Source organism: Camelina sativa, chromosome 1 (assembly GCF_000633955.1).
Source record: "Camelina sativa cultivar DH55 chromosome 1, Cs, whole genome shotgun sequence".
Taxonomy (NCBI): domain Eukaryota; kingdom Viridiplantae; phylum Streptophyta; class Magnoliopsida; order Brassicales; family Brassicaceae; genus Camelina; species Camelina sativa.
The window spans coordinates 1803751-1819546 of record NC_025685.1 but is presented as its reverse complement, the minus strand read 5'-3'; the positions used below and the strand labels follow the sequence as shown (position 1 = coordinate 1819546).

Below are 15796 nucleotides of genomic sequence, written 5' to 3'. Positions count from 1 at the left end.
AACCCAAATGAGTTGGCTTTTCAAGTTGGTACAAGGGCGAGGATTTGAGTCTTGATCCGTCCCATGCACGTTTGGATTTCTCTGTAGATCGGTAGGTTCTGGGGGCATCGTGGCTGCAAGCTTGTGAATGCTGCGTCTATAAGCTTTGCCACATCAGCTGGAGGATACTGTCTCTCCGTGCACATCTGCGAGTCACGAGAAAGCAAAGCTCAATGTACTATGAAGCTGCAGTCTCATTCAGATATAGGATAGATGATAAATCCAATTCTGCCTAGGTTAAGTGGTATTTGGCACACGCAGATCTAAGCAAAGGTTTAAAAGTTCCCGAGTTAATTTCAATGTTCAGAAAAAGATAGGTATTATTAAAGCCATGGTTTAGTACCAAAAGCAACTCTAGACAGATTCATAAAGGCCCCTCCAGATTATCTCACTGGGTATGCAATCCTTCTATAAGCAATTTCCTCATTACCTGAATCATGAGCCAAGTGGCAACACAGGAGGTGATTAGCTCTGAAGGGATTTGAGCCTCGTTTTTCTCTGAACCATCTTGTGAGTTAAAATCGTTGGGGTCTGAGGCGTCTGAGGGAGATGGGTTGTGATTTTGATTTGGGTCTATGCTGCCATTTACGTGCTCGTTATGTTTGAACTTAAAGCCGCGCAATGTCTGATGTTTGTCAATTAAGTCTAAGGCTTCTTGGATCATTTTCTTCACATCTTCTCCTTCCTTACCAGATGATGCAGCCTAGAGACCGTAGAGTGACCATAACTTAGCAAAACATATGTTTGTTGGAGAATATAGGAAAGCGGCTGCATCGATACCTTTATAGCTGCATCCACCATTGCTTGCGCTCTTGTCTTTGAACCCTTAACAATTTCTAGCATCTCTGGCTCCATTTCCTGTCACACAGCACAGGTATAAATTTATTCAAGTTAATCAGAAGGCCTAAATTCCTTGGGCACTCAAAAATCTATTTATTATGATCCAATTCGATTTTGATAACATATTAACAATAATATCTACCATTATGGAAAATAGAATATCACTAATCCATTACCTTTTCATCTAACGCATGCTGCAGTGCAAGTGCTCGTTGAATCTCAGCTTCTCTTGCTTTGCTAGAAGCTGTGATATATGAATGATTAGTCTGCTGTGGACTACTAGTGTTGGTTGACACTTTACCATGCTGAATGGGAGCAACCACATCACCCTGTAGAGAATTTCTGGGTAAGGCATAAAACATGAACATGTACAGGAAGATCTAAGAAGGTTTAAAGGGTCTAACAGAACTAGTCAAACATCAATCTTTCCCTACCTGATTCAGAGGAGGATTCATGGGAAAGCTGACGTTTTCAGGTCCACAAGGAGGGAATATCACAGACACACCAAGGTTTGAATTCCCGCTCTCTGCTTCTTTCTTCATAGATAAACACTTATCAATTTGCCTCCTTAGACCCACTGGCATGTATTCTAGATGATTTGAAGGCATGCAATCAATGTCCTATTATAAAAGGAGATGATCAAATGACTGGGATCTTATTTCTCTATAAATCATAATAGTTGAAATGTGTGAATGGAATTGGTTGTATTTGAATTACCATAACCAACTCAACACCCAAGTCATCGAACAGAACGTTGCATTTGTTATGGTCAACAGTGAGAATTTTCCCATCATGAATCTCTCGCGTTTTGGGATGGATGGCAATGACTCTGTTCCCAACTGATAATGGCCTAGCCAAATCTGAAGGAAGCCCTTCCCTAGCACCTGTTCGAAGCGCTGTATAATGCTTTCGCACGGATTCGCGGTACTGTTTAAGTTTCTCCTTCTCTTCCTGTAAAAATTTCTCAGAGAATCTTCGCGGTTGACCAAGAGAACTGCCAAAACAGAAAGAGTAACTTTTATAATCTACCTATATTCTCTGGCAGCATTCCAATAACCTTGAACAAACCTTTTAACGACGCTCCATTCAAGACGAGTGAGTCTTGGCATGTGACCAAGTCCCACGTGAGCTAGGTAATCGGCAAACTCCTTCTTTGCAAACCAGGGATGGTCGATAGCACTATAGAACCATTCAAATATGCACCTTCGACGTGCCAAGGGATACGACAGAGAAGTAGAAAGCTTATCCTGAAATTGGAATAAACAAATATTTAGATGTACCAGATACTGAATGTGCGTAAGAGAAGTGAAGTTAGAGGCTCCACCTTTAAGAAAAACTCCTGTACTGAAAGAGTTCTGGAACTACGAGAAACTTTATGTATGGTTTCAGAAGATTTAGCCCTTTCTTGTAAGCTTTTCTTNTGACCAAGAGAACTGCCAAAACAGAAAGAGTAACTTTTATAATCTACCTATATTCTCTGGCAGCATTCCAATAACCTTGAACAAACCTTTTAACGACGCTCCATTCAAGACGAGTGAGTCTTGGCATGTGACCAAGTCCCACGTGAGCTAGGTAATCGGCAAACTCCTTCTTTGCAAACCAGGGATGGTCGATAGCACTATAGAACCATTCAAATATGCACCTTCGACGTGCCAAGGGATACGACAGAGAAGTAGAAAGCTTATCCTGAAATTGGAATAAACAAATATTTAGATGTACCAGATACTGAATGTGCGTAAGAGAAGTGAAGTTAGAGGCTCCACCTTTAAGAAAAACTCCTGTACTGAAAGAGTTCTGGAACTACGAGAAACTTTATGTATGGTTTCAGAAGATTTAGCCCTTTCTTGTAAGCTTTTCTTCAGACTTATCTTACGCTTGTTTGGAGGTTTCTGAGATACACTGGCTGGACCCGAATCAGAAATTTCTTTAGTTGATGCTATTACATCCATCACAGGTCTGTTCTTATCGCTTGTTGTAGCAGATTCCTCCAACGCCTGAACAGTTTTTAACTGTTTTGACTGAGCTGGACCTTGACCAGCACGTTTTGTTCTAACAAAAGACTTCATATTATTCTCATCTTGATGCAATTCCTGCAACACAATAAACCAAATTATAGTACTTGTTTTAAAGGTACTGAGGTAAACGTTTTCTTCAGAAGCACAAACTTGAATAGTTTAGTATGCATTTTCTAGTACTTGTTTTAAAGGATAGAAAACAGAGATCACAGAATTCAACTAAGGTTAAAAGTTTAATGTACAAAGAGTAATGTAGGACTCAAAAAGTGCTTCAACTAATTCAACATATATAGAGAATACCTTTTTGTTTATGGATTTGTTCTGACTAAAATCTGCTGGAGCTTCATCCCCCAGTACCTGAAAATTGAACCCAATTCACATATACAGCTAAAAAATGCCGAGAAGAAAGTGCACAGAAAATTTAAAGAACTATTTTGCTAACCTTTGGTTTACGTTTTCTTCTTAAACTGCCACTAGTTTGGGATTGTAGCTTCTCTGTGGGAACAGCATCACAGTCAGTGGATGCCTGCCTTGAAGGTTTTGGCTTTCTCTTGTTAGTATTCTCAGCAGAAGAGATTGCATGAAGGAGACTATCATCTGGTTCTGCATTTGCTTTTTCCCCATGACTGCTTGAGGATGTAGCTTCTGGTGTGCTAGATTTCTCGTCCATGTCGTATTCTGTTCTTTCTTCCTTCAACCGAGCAGATGATTCTGAACCTAATGCAATATAGTTAAACTTAACAAATTAAGACAGGTAAAGGCCCTAATCCGAACAGTGAAAGCTGCAGAATTAACCCAGTCTACATACTCACTGAGGAAATCTAGAAAACCCCCAAGTTTAAGGTACATTCAGGGGCCATGGTTTAAGTCACAAGAAAACCTACAAAAACGCACCTGATTCCAGCAAAGCTGACAGTTCAGCCAACTCTTGCAGAGCACCAAAACCATCTACACGAAAAATAGCAATAAGTTTCACATCCCCATATGTTTTTAGCAGAAGATGAAGATAGTTAGTTAAAACTTAAAAGGACAATGCATAAAAGACAGATAATCGAATAAAGAGTAGAGGTTGTAAAAACCATGTTGACGCCTATAAGAGATGATAAATTTTCTACACTTTCCTTATAAAAAGGGCTAGCGCTGGAACATAAAATTGGACCTTTGATATAATAATCAGGCTTCAAGTTAAAATATGATTGGTTGTTACCTCCAGAAGTAAGTTTTTTATCTTTTTTCTTTGTGTTGCGCGGTGAATGTTTCCTTCTTGAAGCTTCAATAGCTGCCTTTCGTCTCTGTGATTTAATTCTGACCCCCTCTGTGGCAGTGCATTCTCCATTGTCATCAGAATCATTACCTTCTGCTTCTTCGACTTCGACTTTCACTTTTTTCTTGTAGAATCTTTTCGCCTTCGGAGGAGCCTCCATTTCGCTAACCCCTTCCATATCCATCAACAAGGCAGTATCTTTATCAGATTCAAGCTTCCTTTCTTGGCTACTTCCCACCCACTCCTTGAAAATGGAGTTGTCACAGTGCTTTGATTGAGATTTTCTTGTTCGCGACTAGTCAAAAGCACAAAGTTGAACAGTGTTTTCCAGTGAAGATTGCTTATACAAAAAATAACATAAACGATAACTGCTTGAAAATTTTCTAAAGCTCAAGAGATACCATATTCCCCCAGCTCTTGATCGGTGTGCTATCGCTAAGTTCTGTTCTTCTATTTGGTGATTCAGAAACTTTTGAAGACCCTCCCCTTCTCGATGCATCTGTTAATGCTAACGCTATAAAATGTGCGACATCATCATTGGCATCGAATTGCTTCCTAGCTCTTTTATTTGGTGGCGTAGAGCCTTCTCTATCATCGCCCATATATGAAGTTTGTACAGGAACCCGTGGTGTGCGTTTTCCAGTGGCACGTCGCTGAGTTCCTACATGAACTAGGAAATAAATTTACATATTCTTGAAATAATTGGTTTACAGGTACTAAGATGGATATTAATTCCTGGACTATACAAAGTCAATAACAAATGCAGAACAAGTAACCAACTTCCTCACCCGCTTATATGATATAATGAGGGGGAAAATCATATAATTATCATTTACGAGATCAGAAAAAAAATTACGAGACTGATGAGTTAATACAATGTAGCACTTTACCATTAGCTCGAGCTTGCTTCAAAAACGTGAGGCATCCATCTGTGGAAGCAACTGAATGTTGTATATCAACTTCCTCGCGAGAATCGCTAAGCTGAGGTTTAGCACGTTTGCGCTTTTGTTGTTTCCTTGGTACTTCTGAAGCATCATGGCCTTCTCCTTCACTACCACTCCCTTCCTAGAAGAAATACCATACAAATGGGTTACAATCGTGTCCACATAACTTTATCAAACATACAAACCGACCCAACAGATAGGCCACAGAAAACTCAAAGTTTTTAATGTCGCCCGTGTTACTCACTCACGTTAACTATCAAAGGTAATTCACCAACCAACACGAAATTTCATTCTTTTCATCTACTGGCAGGTCACTTCCTATGTGTGAAAGGCCTAGTAAAATAGATTTCTCACCATGACACTGTAATGATCTGTCATCATCGCAATCAGGCCAGCTACAGAGGCAGTTCCCTCGGGGAGAGATAAATATGCCTGGAAGAACAAGCGAAAGTTATGAAATGCAACATTATGTAGGATTTGCAAAAATTAAATGAAAGCTTGGAAAAGAAACTTTCCACATCGATTCTAACTAAAAGCGAAACTTAGCATGTCCTCATATACCCGATTCATATTAAATAGAGCTTCCACCATGTCAATGGACCTGCTATGCCGAACTGCAGCAGCAACCTGTACAAAAAAATAGTCTTAACAATTCTGAAACCATTGAAACTCACATAAACTCTATATGTGAGTGGAACAGTTATTTACCTTTTTCCACTCCTGGCCGTGCTTCCGGTAAGCATCATAGAAACGCTCAAGTTCTTTTCTGGTCCACTGAGGTCCCAGCTTATCAGACAATTTCTTTTTCTACGATAAGCAAAGAAAGCACAGTTAAAATACACCAGAGTAACACATGTCATTCAAATTTGAAGATATAAAGACACGATTTTAACTCACACGCTGCTTATTTTTTCTCGAGTTGCCAGCATCTTTCCCTGGGGAAATTTCATTGGTGAAACGCTTGTTCACACTCCTCGAATTCCTCACCGGTGCCATTTTGCAGGTTTATCTGCACAAGTATTTCAAATATTTAGAATCTAGTAATGCAATTGTAAAAAGACAAACTTTAAACTGATATGGACAAAGAAGACACACGACACTAAATTAAGAAGCAGATTTGGCTTCCGGACAAACTATGAATTGCAAATTCAACCAGGGGAAAACTCAAACAGTGGATTTGAGTGAGCTAAGAGGAAAAAAAAATCAAAACTTTAATACTTTAAAACAAGAGGAGAGTACAACTAATTCTTGGATCAGACAAAAAAAAGCAGTGTTGGGGAAGCTAAATAGTTGCAGTAATCGAGGAGAAGAGATGAAAAAAATCAGAATCGGAATCAACTTTGGGTATTTCAAAAATTCAGGAATCAAATTTTACCAACAGCCGAAAACTCACTCACAAAAGGGAAACAAAAGTTAGGAGCTTGAAATCCAAATTTCAGTGGAAAATGAGTTTTAAAATTTGAGAAAGAAGAAGACACAGAATCGAAAAATCGAAACTCCCATCGCCTAAACCCAAAAATAAAACGCAGACGACTCCCACAAATCTGAAACTGCAAAAAAAAATTTGAAATAAAGAGAGAGAAAAGTTTCAATCGAGTGAGCTTCCAAAAAAAAAAAAACAATTAGAACCCCAGTTGAGAACAAAAGGAACTCGATTGAAGACACAAGTCACTTACTAACACGGAAGAAAAAAATTTCCGGGAAAATTTGGATAACCAAACGAAAGAAAAATTTGAAACGGAAAAAAGAAAAGGAAAACCCATTAAAAACCCTAATCGAAGACAGATCCACTCACCAATTAGGTGACTTTGAAGAGTGAAAATAGATAACCAAAACAAAGGGGGTGGTGGCTCGCCTCGGAGGTGAGAGAGAGAGAGAGAGAGAGAGAGAGAGAAAAAGGTCGAGACTTTACTTTCAAATAAAAGAGAGAGAATTTGATGAGAAAAAATTTTAAAAGAAGGGTTTTAAGAGAGAGAGAGAGAGAAGTAAACTGAGGAAGACGAAATTAAAAAAAAAAAAAAAAAAAAAAGGAAAACAAAAAAAAAAAAGAGGAGAGAGAAAGATAATGAAGAGGTGTGTTGTAGTGTGTTGTGTTGCCGCGAAACTTGAATACACCATGGACGTCTTCAGCCAATCAGTCTTTCCCTATTTGTCACTTTTTTTTTTTGAGTATCAGAATTCAGAAGCTAGTACATGTGTCATCCTGAACGTCCACGTGGATTGTAATGATCTTTACATCGTTAGATTGTTTTCGTTTCACTCGTTGTGATTCTGGTATCGGCAGCACAGGATCATATTTGAAATATATACAAAGATCTTTTAAATATATGGCAAAAAACAATTTTAATCTCTTGAAGATCTCTCTATAATAACTCCTCATCAAATCCTCAAAACGACAACGCTTTAGCTAGACTTTTTTTACTTAAACGGGCCAATCGAGCTACATCTGATTCTATATTGGGCTTAAGTACAAGGCCCAAATAAAAAGCCATAACATATTATAGCCCTCAAAGTTCAGATTATAGAGGCGGTTCCATGGCCGAAAAAAAAAAAGGGACGGGCGACGGCGAAGATCCGACCGGGTTTTACGACCAGATAGTCACGATGATTATGAACTCGCCAATGATATCTCACAGCTTTTTTATAAGCTTTTGATTGTTGGATAAGTTCAGGTAATTTGGAAAAGTTAGCGACAGAGAAAGTAATATTAAAGAAAGGAGAAACTTTTAGACTTTGTTAGGGAGTCAATATCCATATTGGTCTTCGACAAGCGGACAAGTTTGACGCAAGTGGCAGACATCATTGGCCATAGAGACTAGAGAGAGAATTAGGTAGGTGATGGACAAGTCTACTAATAAATACTAGCTTTTTACAATTGAGTTTTGTTTATCTTTCTCTCTAAAGAGACACCACACCATAGTAGTTAGTTACAAAACAAACTACAAGAATGATGATTCCAAGCCCTTCTGGTATTGTTTTCTTCCTCTTGTGTTCCCTCGTTCTACACACTCTTGCCGCATCTCCTAGGCTTCACTATTGCGGTCTTGACCAAAGGGATGCTCTTCTCGAGTTCAAACACGAGTTTCCAGTTCCATCGTTAAGCTCATGGAACCAGAGTAGTGATTGCTGTCTTTGGAGTGGTGTCACGTGCGATGCTAGATCTGGCGAGGTGATTTCACTTGACCTTGGTTATGTCCTTCTTAACAACCCTTTGAAACCAAATAGTGGTCTTTTCAAACTCCAGCAACTTAAGAACCTAACTCTTAGTGATTGCCATCTCTATGGAGAGATTACTTCTTCACTAGGAAACCTTTCTCGTCTCACCCATCTTGACCTTTCGGGTAATCAACTGTCAGGTGAAGTTCTTGCTTCAATCAGTAACCTAAACCAACTTAGAGACCTTTTACTTTCTGATAACAGCTTTAGTGGTAATATTCCTACTTCATTTGCCAATTTCACAAAGCTGTCTACTCTAGACATCTCAAACAACCTATTTACATTGGAAAATTTCCCTTTCGTACTACCAAATCTAACCAGCTTTGTCCTCCTTAAACATTGCCTCTAACCACGTTAAATCCACGCTTCCATCTGATATGAGTAGACTCCACAACTTGGAATATTTTCTCGTGCGTGAGAATTCTTTTTCCGGGACTTTTCCTACGTCTTTGTTCACGATTCCTTCGTTACAGTATTTTGATTTGGAAGGAAACCAGTTCAGGGGACCTATAAAGTTTGGGAACATATCTTCATCGTCTAGGCTTTCGGAGATATACCTTGCTAATAACAAATTCGATGGTCCAATCCCTGAATCTGTATCTAAGATTCAGAGTCTCTTAGAACTAGATATCAGCAACAACAACTTAGTTGGGACAATCCCAACTTCTATATCAAAGTTAGTCAACCTCCTGCATCTTAGTCTTTCGAACAACAAGTTACAAGGCCAAGTACCAGGTTTCATATGTGGATTGACAACAGTGAGACTTTCCCACAATTCTTTCAACAGTTTTGGAAAGCCATCATCATCTTCTGGGCGAGAAGCACTGTTTGAGTTGGATCTTGGTTCGAATTCACTTGGAGGACCATTTCCGCAATGGATCTGCGACCAAAGGTTCTTAAAGTTCTTGGATTTGTCCAACAATCTTTTCAACGGCTCAATCCCTCCTTGTTTTAAAAATTCAACTTATTGGCTTATAGGGCTAGTTCTACGTAACAACAGCTTCAGCGGGATCCTTCCAGACGTATTTGTCAATGCTAGCATGTTAGGATCAGTTGACGTTAGCTTCAACCGTTTGGAAGGAAAACTTCCAAAATCACTGATGAATTGCTCTTATATTGAACTTGTGAATGTGGGAAGCAACAGAATCAATGACACTTTTCCATCATGGTTGGCTTCTCTGCCATCGTTACGTGTCCTCATCCTCAGGTCTAATGCGTTCCACGGGTCTTTATATCATGACCACGCATCTCTTGGGTTTCAACATTTGAGATTCATCGATATATCACAGAATGGTTTCAGTGGGACTTTGTCACCTTTGTATTTCTCCAATTGGCGTGAGATGGTGACATCTGAGGTCCCTGATCTAGGTACGGAGGATTTGTACATGGGGGAGGAAGGGCCAGAGTTCAGCCATAGTAATTCGATGACTATGATATATAAAGGAGTAGAGACAGAGTTCTTAAAGATCCCATATTCGTGTAGAGCCATTGACTTCTCTGGAAACAGATTTAGTGGGAGTGTACCTGAATCCATTGGTTTGTTGATTGAACTGCGTCTTCTCAACTTGTCAGGCAATGCATTCACTGGAAACATCCCTCAAGCATTGGCAAATTTGACAAACCTCGAGACGTTAGACGTGTCTCGTAATCAGCTGTCAGGTCACATTCCTCGAGATCTTGGTAGCCTCTCTTTTCTTTCGACCATGAACTTCTCCCACAACCTTCTCGAAGGTCCAGTTCCACAAGGTACACAGTTTCAAAGCCAGAACTGTTCTGTATTCATGGACAACCTCAAGCTCTCCGGACTCGAGAAAATCTGTGGCAAAGCTAATGTCCCGAATTCAACACCACGAGAATCCGAGGAACTGTCGGAACCAAAAGAACAAGTGATTAACTGGATAGCAGCTGCTATAGCCTACGGACCTGGTGTGTTTTGTGGATTAGTTGTTGGACATATCTTTGCTTCACACAAACACGAGTGGTTCATGGAAAAGTTCCGTCGTAACAAGCGCAGAGTAGTAGCCTAGTAGTCATCAAAAGTGCTCGTTGAACACCATCATCTCTCATAATATGTTCGTTGTGAAATCTGTGAGTGTTGTACATAATATATTCTTTGTGTTTGTAACTTTTTTTACCTTTTGGTATTGTAATAAAATGCTTCTGTGGTATCTGATCAGAAGAAATCTCCAATAATTTTTGGACTATTGTGGGGGGTTGTAATGCAATTATCTTTAGTTATGCACATTATTTAAGATTTATAATAATATGGGGACTGTTTTACAATTCTCCCTAAATATACATACACAAATTATCTATCTTCTCTCAGTCTTGTGTGATTCTCCTGCTTATATCGCCGGCGATGATGCCTCTAACTCTTTCGTCGCCGTCTCTGATTCGGCTCGTTTTGTTAACCTCACGTTACTCTCACACTCCGTTCCTCCGCAATTTCAATTCGCTCCCTTTGATCAACCGGAAACTACCGTATAAACCCCCTTTTGGCGTGAGGTGCCATGCTAGTAGCAGCAGCTCTTCCTCCTTCACCGCAAAGTCTTCCAAAGAGATTCGTAAAGCTCAAACCAAAGTAGTCGTTGACGAGAAACTTACCTCGATCCGGCGGCTGTTCTCTGATCCGGGTGTTGGAATCGATGCTTACATCATACCTTCACAAGATGCACATCAGGTTTAAAACACAGTTTCTTATGCTTTTGGAATGTCTTCCACTTTGCATATTTCAATGATAAATTGTGTTAGGAATTCATGAAATTAGCTTTGCTCCTGTTTTCGTTATTTTGGTGTTAGTAATGTGTTGCTCTTTTGAGGTTGTTTGAGTTGTTTCGGTGAATTTTACATCATAGGAGCTTAAGATCTTATGGGAAAGTCACAAATTTATATTGTATCCCTAAACTGTATGGGTGTTTCATGGCTTGAGTGTGATATTTCGTCATATTTGTACTAGAGCGAGTTCATCGCAGAGTGCTATGCGAGGAGGGCTTATCTATCAGGATTTACCGGAAGTGCTGGTACCGCTATTGTCACCAAGGACAAGGCAGCTCTGTGGACAGATGGCCGCTATTTTCTTCAGGTTTTTTTTTTTTTTTTTTATCATTTTGATTTCTATTTTGAAAGGAAATGTGGGGTTTCTTATCTAAATTCGCTGCAATTAATTGTATCAAAGGCGGAGAAGCAATTAAACTCAAGTTGGAGTCTCATGCGTGCTGGTAATCCAGGAGTCCCCACGGCAAGTGAATGGGTAGCTGATGTTTTGGCTCCTGGTGGAAGAGTTGGTATTGACCCTGTAAGCTACTATTTAAACCTCCTTAGTATTTCATCTGGTATTCATTCTTAGATAGCTTCAATATTTGTAGTTTATGATTTGTATTTACAATACTTTGGAATTTATGAAGGGAGCAGTTTCTTTTTTCCGCCGATGCTGCTGAGGAACTGAAGAAGGTTATATCGAAGAAGAATCATGAGTTGGTTTACTTGTACAATGTAAATCTTGTGGATGAGATATGGAAGGACTCAAGGCCAAAGCCTCCAAGCAAACAAATAAGGATACATGACTTGAAGTATGCTGGTGTCGATGTGGCCTCAAAATTGTTGACTCTGAGGAATCAAATTATGGATGCTGGCGCATCTGCCATTGTGATATCCATGCTTGATGAGATTGCATGGGTGCTTAATCTGGTAAGACTCTAGATTAGCACCTTACATTTGAATTTGTTAGTTTTGTGCCACTAATCTCAGCTTATTCTTCACTTAGGTCCCACTTTATTGATGTTATATTGTGCTTTTGCTGATTGCAGAGAGGGAGCGATGTTCCACATTCACCTGTAATGTACGCATATCTTATTGTAGAGATTGACCAAGCCCATCTCTTTATAGATAATTCTAAAGTAACGGCGGAGGTAAAAGATCATTTGAAAAACGCAGGGATCGAACTTAGACCTTACGATTCTATTCTTCAAGAAATAGATAGGTAAGAAATTGATTGTACATGTTCATTTATAAGCTTCAGAAAAAGGAATCTACCTCACTTTGAGTTTTCTCAGTCTGGCAGCACGTGGAGCTCAGCTTCTGATGGATCCATCATCCCTCAACGTAGCTATCATTAGTACCTACAAATCTGCGTGTGAAAGATATTCGAGGAATTCTGAAAGCGAAGAAAGAGCTAAGCCTAAATTTACTGATAGCTCCAGCGGATATATTGCGAATCCCTCTGGCATCTACATGCAATCTCCTATTTCGTGGGCAAAGGCCATTAAAAATGATGCCGAGCTACAGGGAATGAAGAACTCTCACTTGAGGTAGAGAAACTCATTGCAATACCATCTTTCCCTAATCCATCCGCCTTTAAAGTATTCAAGTTTCCTCTTGAAGATTTTGGTTTCTTTTGTACTTTCAAATGCTAAATAACTTAGGTTGACCAAATTTATATGGAGATATGCTGCTGCTCTAGCTCATTTCTGGAAATTTTTGGTTTCTTTTTTATTTTGTATGCGAAATGTCTTTGGCTCATCACTTATTTTATGCAAAGATGCTGCTGCTCTAGCTCATTTCTGGGCTTGGCTGGAAGAAGAAGTGCATAAGAATGCGAACCTAACAGAGGTAGATGTGGCTGACAGGCTCCTTGAATTTCGTTCACTGCAAGATGGTTTTATGGATACAAGCTTCGATACAATAAGTGGTATGATTATTGTCATCTTCCACAGAGTCGATATACACTTAGTGAGTGATATGCATTCCTTTCCTCAAATTACTCTTGCAGGTTCCGGTGGAAATGGTGCTATTATACACTATAAACCCGAGCTAAAGAGCTGCAGTCGTGTAGACCCTAAAAAACTTTTTTTGCTGGATAGTGGCGCTCAATATGTTGATGGAACAACAGACATCACCAGAACAGTACATTTTAGTGAACCTTCTGCACGAGAAAAAGAATGTTTCACTCGAGTTTTGCAGGTGGGGGATTTGGCTCATCTTTTTCCCATCATTTTTGATGACCATTAATTACCTATCTTGAACAGACAAACCTGTGTGGGTTGCTGTCTGATTGGTTTTTTGGTTGTAGGGTCATATAGCTCTTGATCAAGCCGTGTTCCCAGAAGGTACTCCTGGTTTTGTATTAGATGGGTTTGCACGCTCTTCTCTGTGGAAGATTGGACTTGATTACCGCCATGGTACTTTATTCGATCTTTTGACCTTTCTTCACGAACAACTTTCTGTTAGGAACTCATGCTGATCTCTGATATTTTTTCTGCCTAACAGGGACTGGACACGGCGTAGGGGCTGCACTCAATGTGCATGAAGGTCCTCAAAGTATTAGTTTTCGGTATGGAAACATGACCCCTCTCCAGAATGGCATGATAGTAAGCAATGAACCTGGATATTATGAAGATCATGCATTTGGGATCCGAATTGAGGTGCGACTTGGTCACCACTCACCAGTCCATGACAATCAGTCTTTGTAAGATATATAACATTAGTTAACAACTGTATGGTCTGCTTTTGCAGAATCTCCTTCATGTGAGAGATGCTGAAACACCAAACCGCTTTGGTGGAGTTACATACCTTGGATTTGAGAAGCTTACATTCTTCCCCATTCAGGTATGGAGTGATCCCCATTCGTCTGATCTAACTCGCATTCATCTCGTCAGAGGAACCTTCTGGTTTTCTTCTAGCTTTTCCCTTGTCCTGACATTTGATCTCACTCACTAAACCTTGCAGACAAAAATGGTTGATGTTTCTTTGCTATCTGATACTGAGATTGACTGGCTGAATAGTTACCACGCGGAAGTCTGGGAAAAGGTTAGTCCACAAAACTACTTTTGACTTACCTTCTCCAAAAGCCAAGTAGATGAGTCTTAAGACACAAGGCCTGCATGTGTCTTCAAAGCAAGACATATCAACACATAAAAAACGAAACATGGCTTTGATTGTCTTATTAGCGTAATAGATCAAAGTCTTTTTACATACAGCTGCAGTTTTTTGAACCGGGTATTTCTTTGGCAGGTTTCACCATTATTGGAAGGTTCTACAACTCAGCAGTGGCTCTGGAACAACACAAGACCGTTAGCCAAATCATGATCAAACCCCGCCAAGTGTTGTTGTTTCCACCTGCAAACTTAAGACTTGATCCTTAAGGATTATAACCAGAATCTGCTCCTTTTATATTGATCGTGTATTCGTGTGTGTAAATTACAAACAGAGAAATATGATCTATCGTATTTTACAAAAAAAAAAAGCTTTTACTAATTTTCCTAATTTTCTCGAATTGCATAAGCATCTTTTCCAGAAGCTAAATTCAACCCAACCTCCCAAAATCTGAAATTAACGATCGGGATACTCGATTCTACGGGTGGCGAATGAACTCGAGATGGATGATTCAGAAACTGACCTCTCACCTTCCTCTTTGTTTGTCTACCGTTTTGTCCCCTTCGAAACTCCTAATCCGGCAAACCCCAAGTTATCAAGTCTCCACTTTTCTCCTCAATCATGTCGATATGAGCCTTCTCTTATCCATCTGCGGCAGAGAAGGCTGGTTTCCTCATCTGGGTCCTTGTCTCCATGCTTCCATTATCAAGAATCCTGAGTTTTTCGAGCCTGTAGATGCTGACATCCATCGAAATGCTCTTGTCGTTTGGAACTCTTTGCTTTCTCAGTATGTGAAATGTGGGAAGTTAGTTGATGCGCTCCAGTTGTTCGACGAAATGCCTATAAGAGATGTTATCTCGCAGAATATACTGTTTTACGGGTTTCTGAGGAACAGAGAGACCGAGTCTGGTTTTGTATTGCTTAAACGAATGCTTGGGTCTGGTGGGTTTGATCAAGCGACCTTGACGATTGTTTTATCAGTTTGTGTTACGCCAGAGTTTTGTTTGGTGACCAAGATGATTCACGCTTTAGCAGTTTTATGTGGCTATTATGACAAGGACATATCTGTGGGGAACAAACTGATCACATCCTATTTCAAATGTGGGTGTCCGGTTTCTGCGAGACGGGTTTTTGATGAGATGGCATCACATAGAAATGTCATCACATGGACAGCTGCGGTTTCGGGTCTGATAGAGAATGAGTTACATGAAGATGGTCTAAGCCTGTTTAGTTTGATGCGTAGAGGATTGGTCCATCCAAACTCAGTAACTTATTTGAGTGCTCTTGCTGCTTGTTCAGCCTCACAGAGGATAATGGAAGGGCAACAGATTCATGCCCTTTTGTGGAAATTTGGGATTGAATCAGAATTATGCATTGAGAGTGCGCTAATGGACATGTACTCTAAATGTGGAAGCATTGAAGATGCGTGGAAGATTTTTGAGTCCACTGAAGAAGTTGACGAAGTTTCCATGACTGTGATATTAGTTGGTTTAGCACAAAATGGGTCAGAGGAAGAAGCTATACAGTTCTTCATTAGAATGCTTCAAGCTGGTGTAGAGATTGATGCAAATGTAGTCTCAGCTGTTCTTGGAGTTTCGTTTGTCGAT

The 15796-nt window shown here is 39.8% G+C and overlaps 4 protein-coding genes across 6 annotated transcripts in view; 3 read left to right on the top strand and 1 right to left on the bottom strand.

Moving 5' to 3' along the window:
• On the bottom strand, positions 1-7038 carry LOC104711393 (protein ALWAYS EARLY 2; the record flags this gene model as incomplete). Of its 2 annotated transcripts, none has more annotated exon segments than XM_019244545.1 (20): positions 1-185; positions 470-742; positions 820-897; positions 1056-1208; positions 1314-1499; positions 1597-1873; positions 1948-2126; positions 2204-2273; positions 2713-2969; positions 3195-3251; positions 3337-3611; positions 3789-3842; positions 4102-4453; positions 4560-4819; positions 5049-5223; positions 5457-5534; positions 5664-5729; positions 5811-5909; positions 6000-6111; positions 6898-7038. In XM_019244545.1, coding segments are annotated over 19 exon segments (3153 nt in total). In that variant the 5' UTR covers positions 6099-6111; positions 6898-7038.
• On the top strand, positions 7983-10562 carry LOC104703450 (receptor like protein 30). Its single transcript, XM_019244543.1, is given in 2 exon segments — positions 7983-8649; positions 8651-10562. Coding segments are annotated over 2 exon segments (2295 nt in total). The 5' UTR covers positions 7983-8049; the 3' UTR covers positions 10346-10562.
• LOC104711166 (probable Xaa-Pro aminopeptidase P) lies at positions 10640-14539 on the top strand. 2 transcript variants are annotated; one of them, XM_010427944.2, is made up of 13 exons: positions 10640-10998; positions 11275-11400; positions 11494-11613; positions 11730-12005; positions 12125-12297; positions 12371-12625; positions 12944-13005; positions 13087-13277; positions 13387-13495; positions 13584-13738; positions 13830-13922; positions 14043-14123; positions 14328-14539. In XM_010427944.2, exons 1-13 carry the CDS (start codon positions 10678-10680, stop codon positions 14400-14402), a joined length of 2037 nt encoding a protein of 678 aa, XP_010426246.1. In that variant the 5' UTR covers positions 10640-10677; the 3' UTR covers positions 14403-14539. The 2 variants fall into 2 exon arrangements, with proteins under 2 accessions (XP_010426246.1, XP_010426180.1); XM_010427878.2 differs by having other exon boundaries at positions 10641-10998; positions 12854-13005.
• LOC104711311 (pentatricopeptide repeat-containing protein At3g05340) overlaps positions 14603-15796 on the top strand; it is a 5333-nt gene continuing 4139 nt past the window's right edge. The window contains 1 exon segment of the mRNA XM_010428036.2: positions 14603-15790. Coding sequence (XP_010426338.2) covers positions 14681-15790 — 1110 coding nt within the window. The 5' untranslated portion in view covers positions 14603-14680.

What these genes read in the sequence shown, in the direction of transcription:
- LOC104711166 (XM_010427878.2), top strand. Translation starts at nt 10,678, where the DNA reads ATGATGCCTCTAACTCTTTCGTCGCCGTCTCTGATTCGGCTCGTTTTG. An exon ending in GAAGAGTTGGTATTGACCCT is followed by an intron (nt 11,614 to 11,729) that starts GTAAGCTACTAT and finishes TGAAGGGAGCAG; the next exon opens with TTTCTTTTTTCCGCCGATGC. An exon ending in TGGACTTGATTACCGCCATG is followed by an intron (nt 13,496 to 13,583) that starts GTACTTTATTCG and finishes TCTGCCTAACAG; the next exon opens with GGACTGGACACGGCGTAGGG.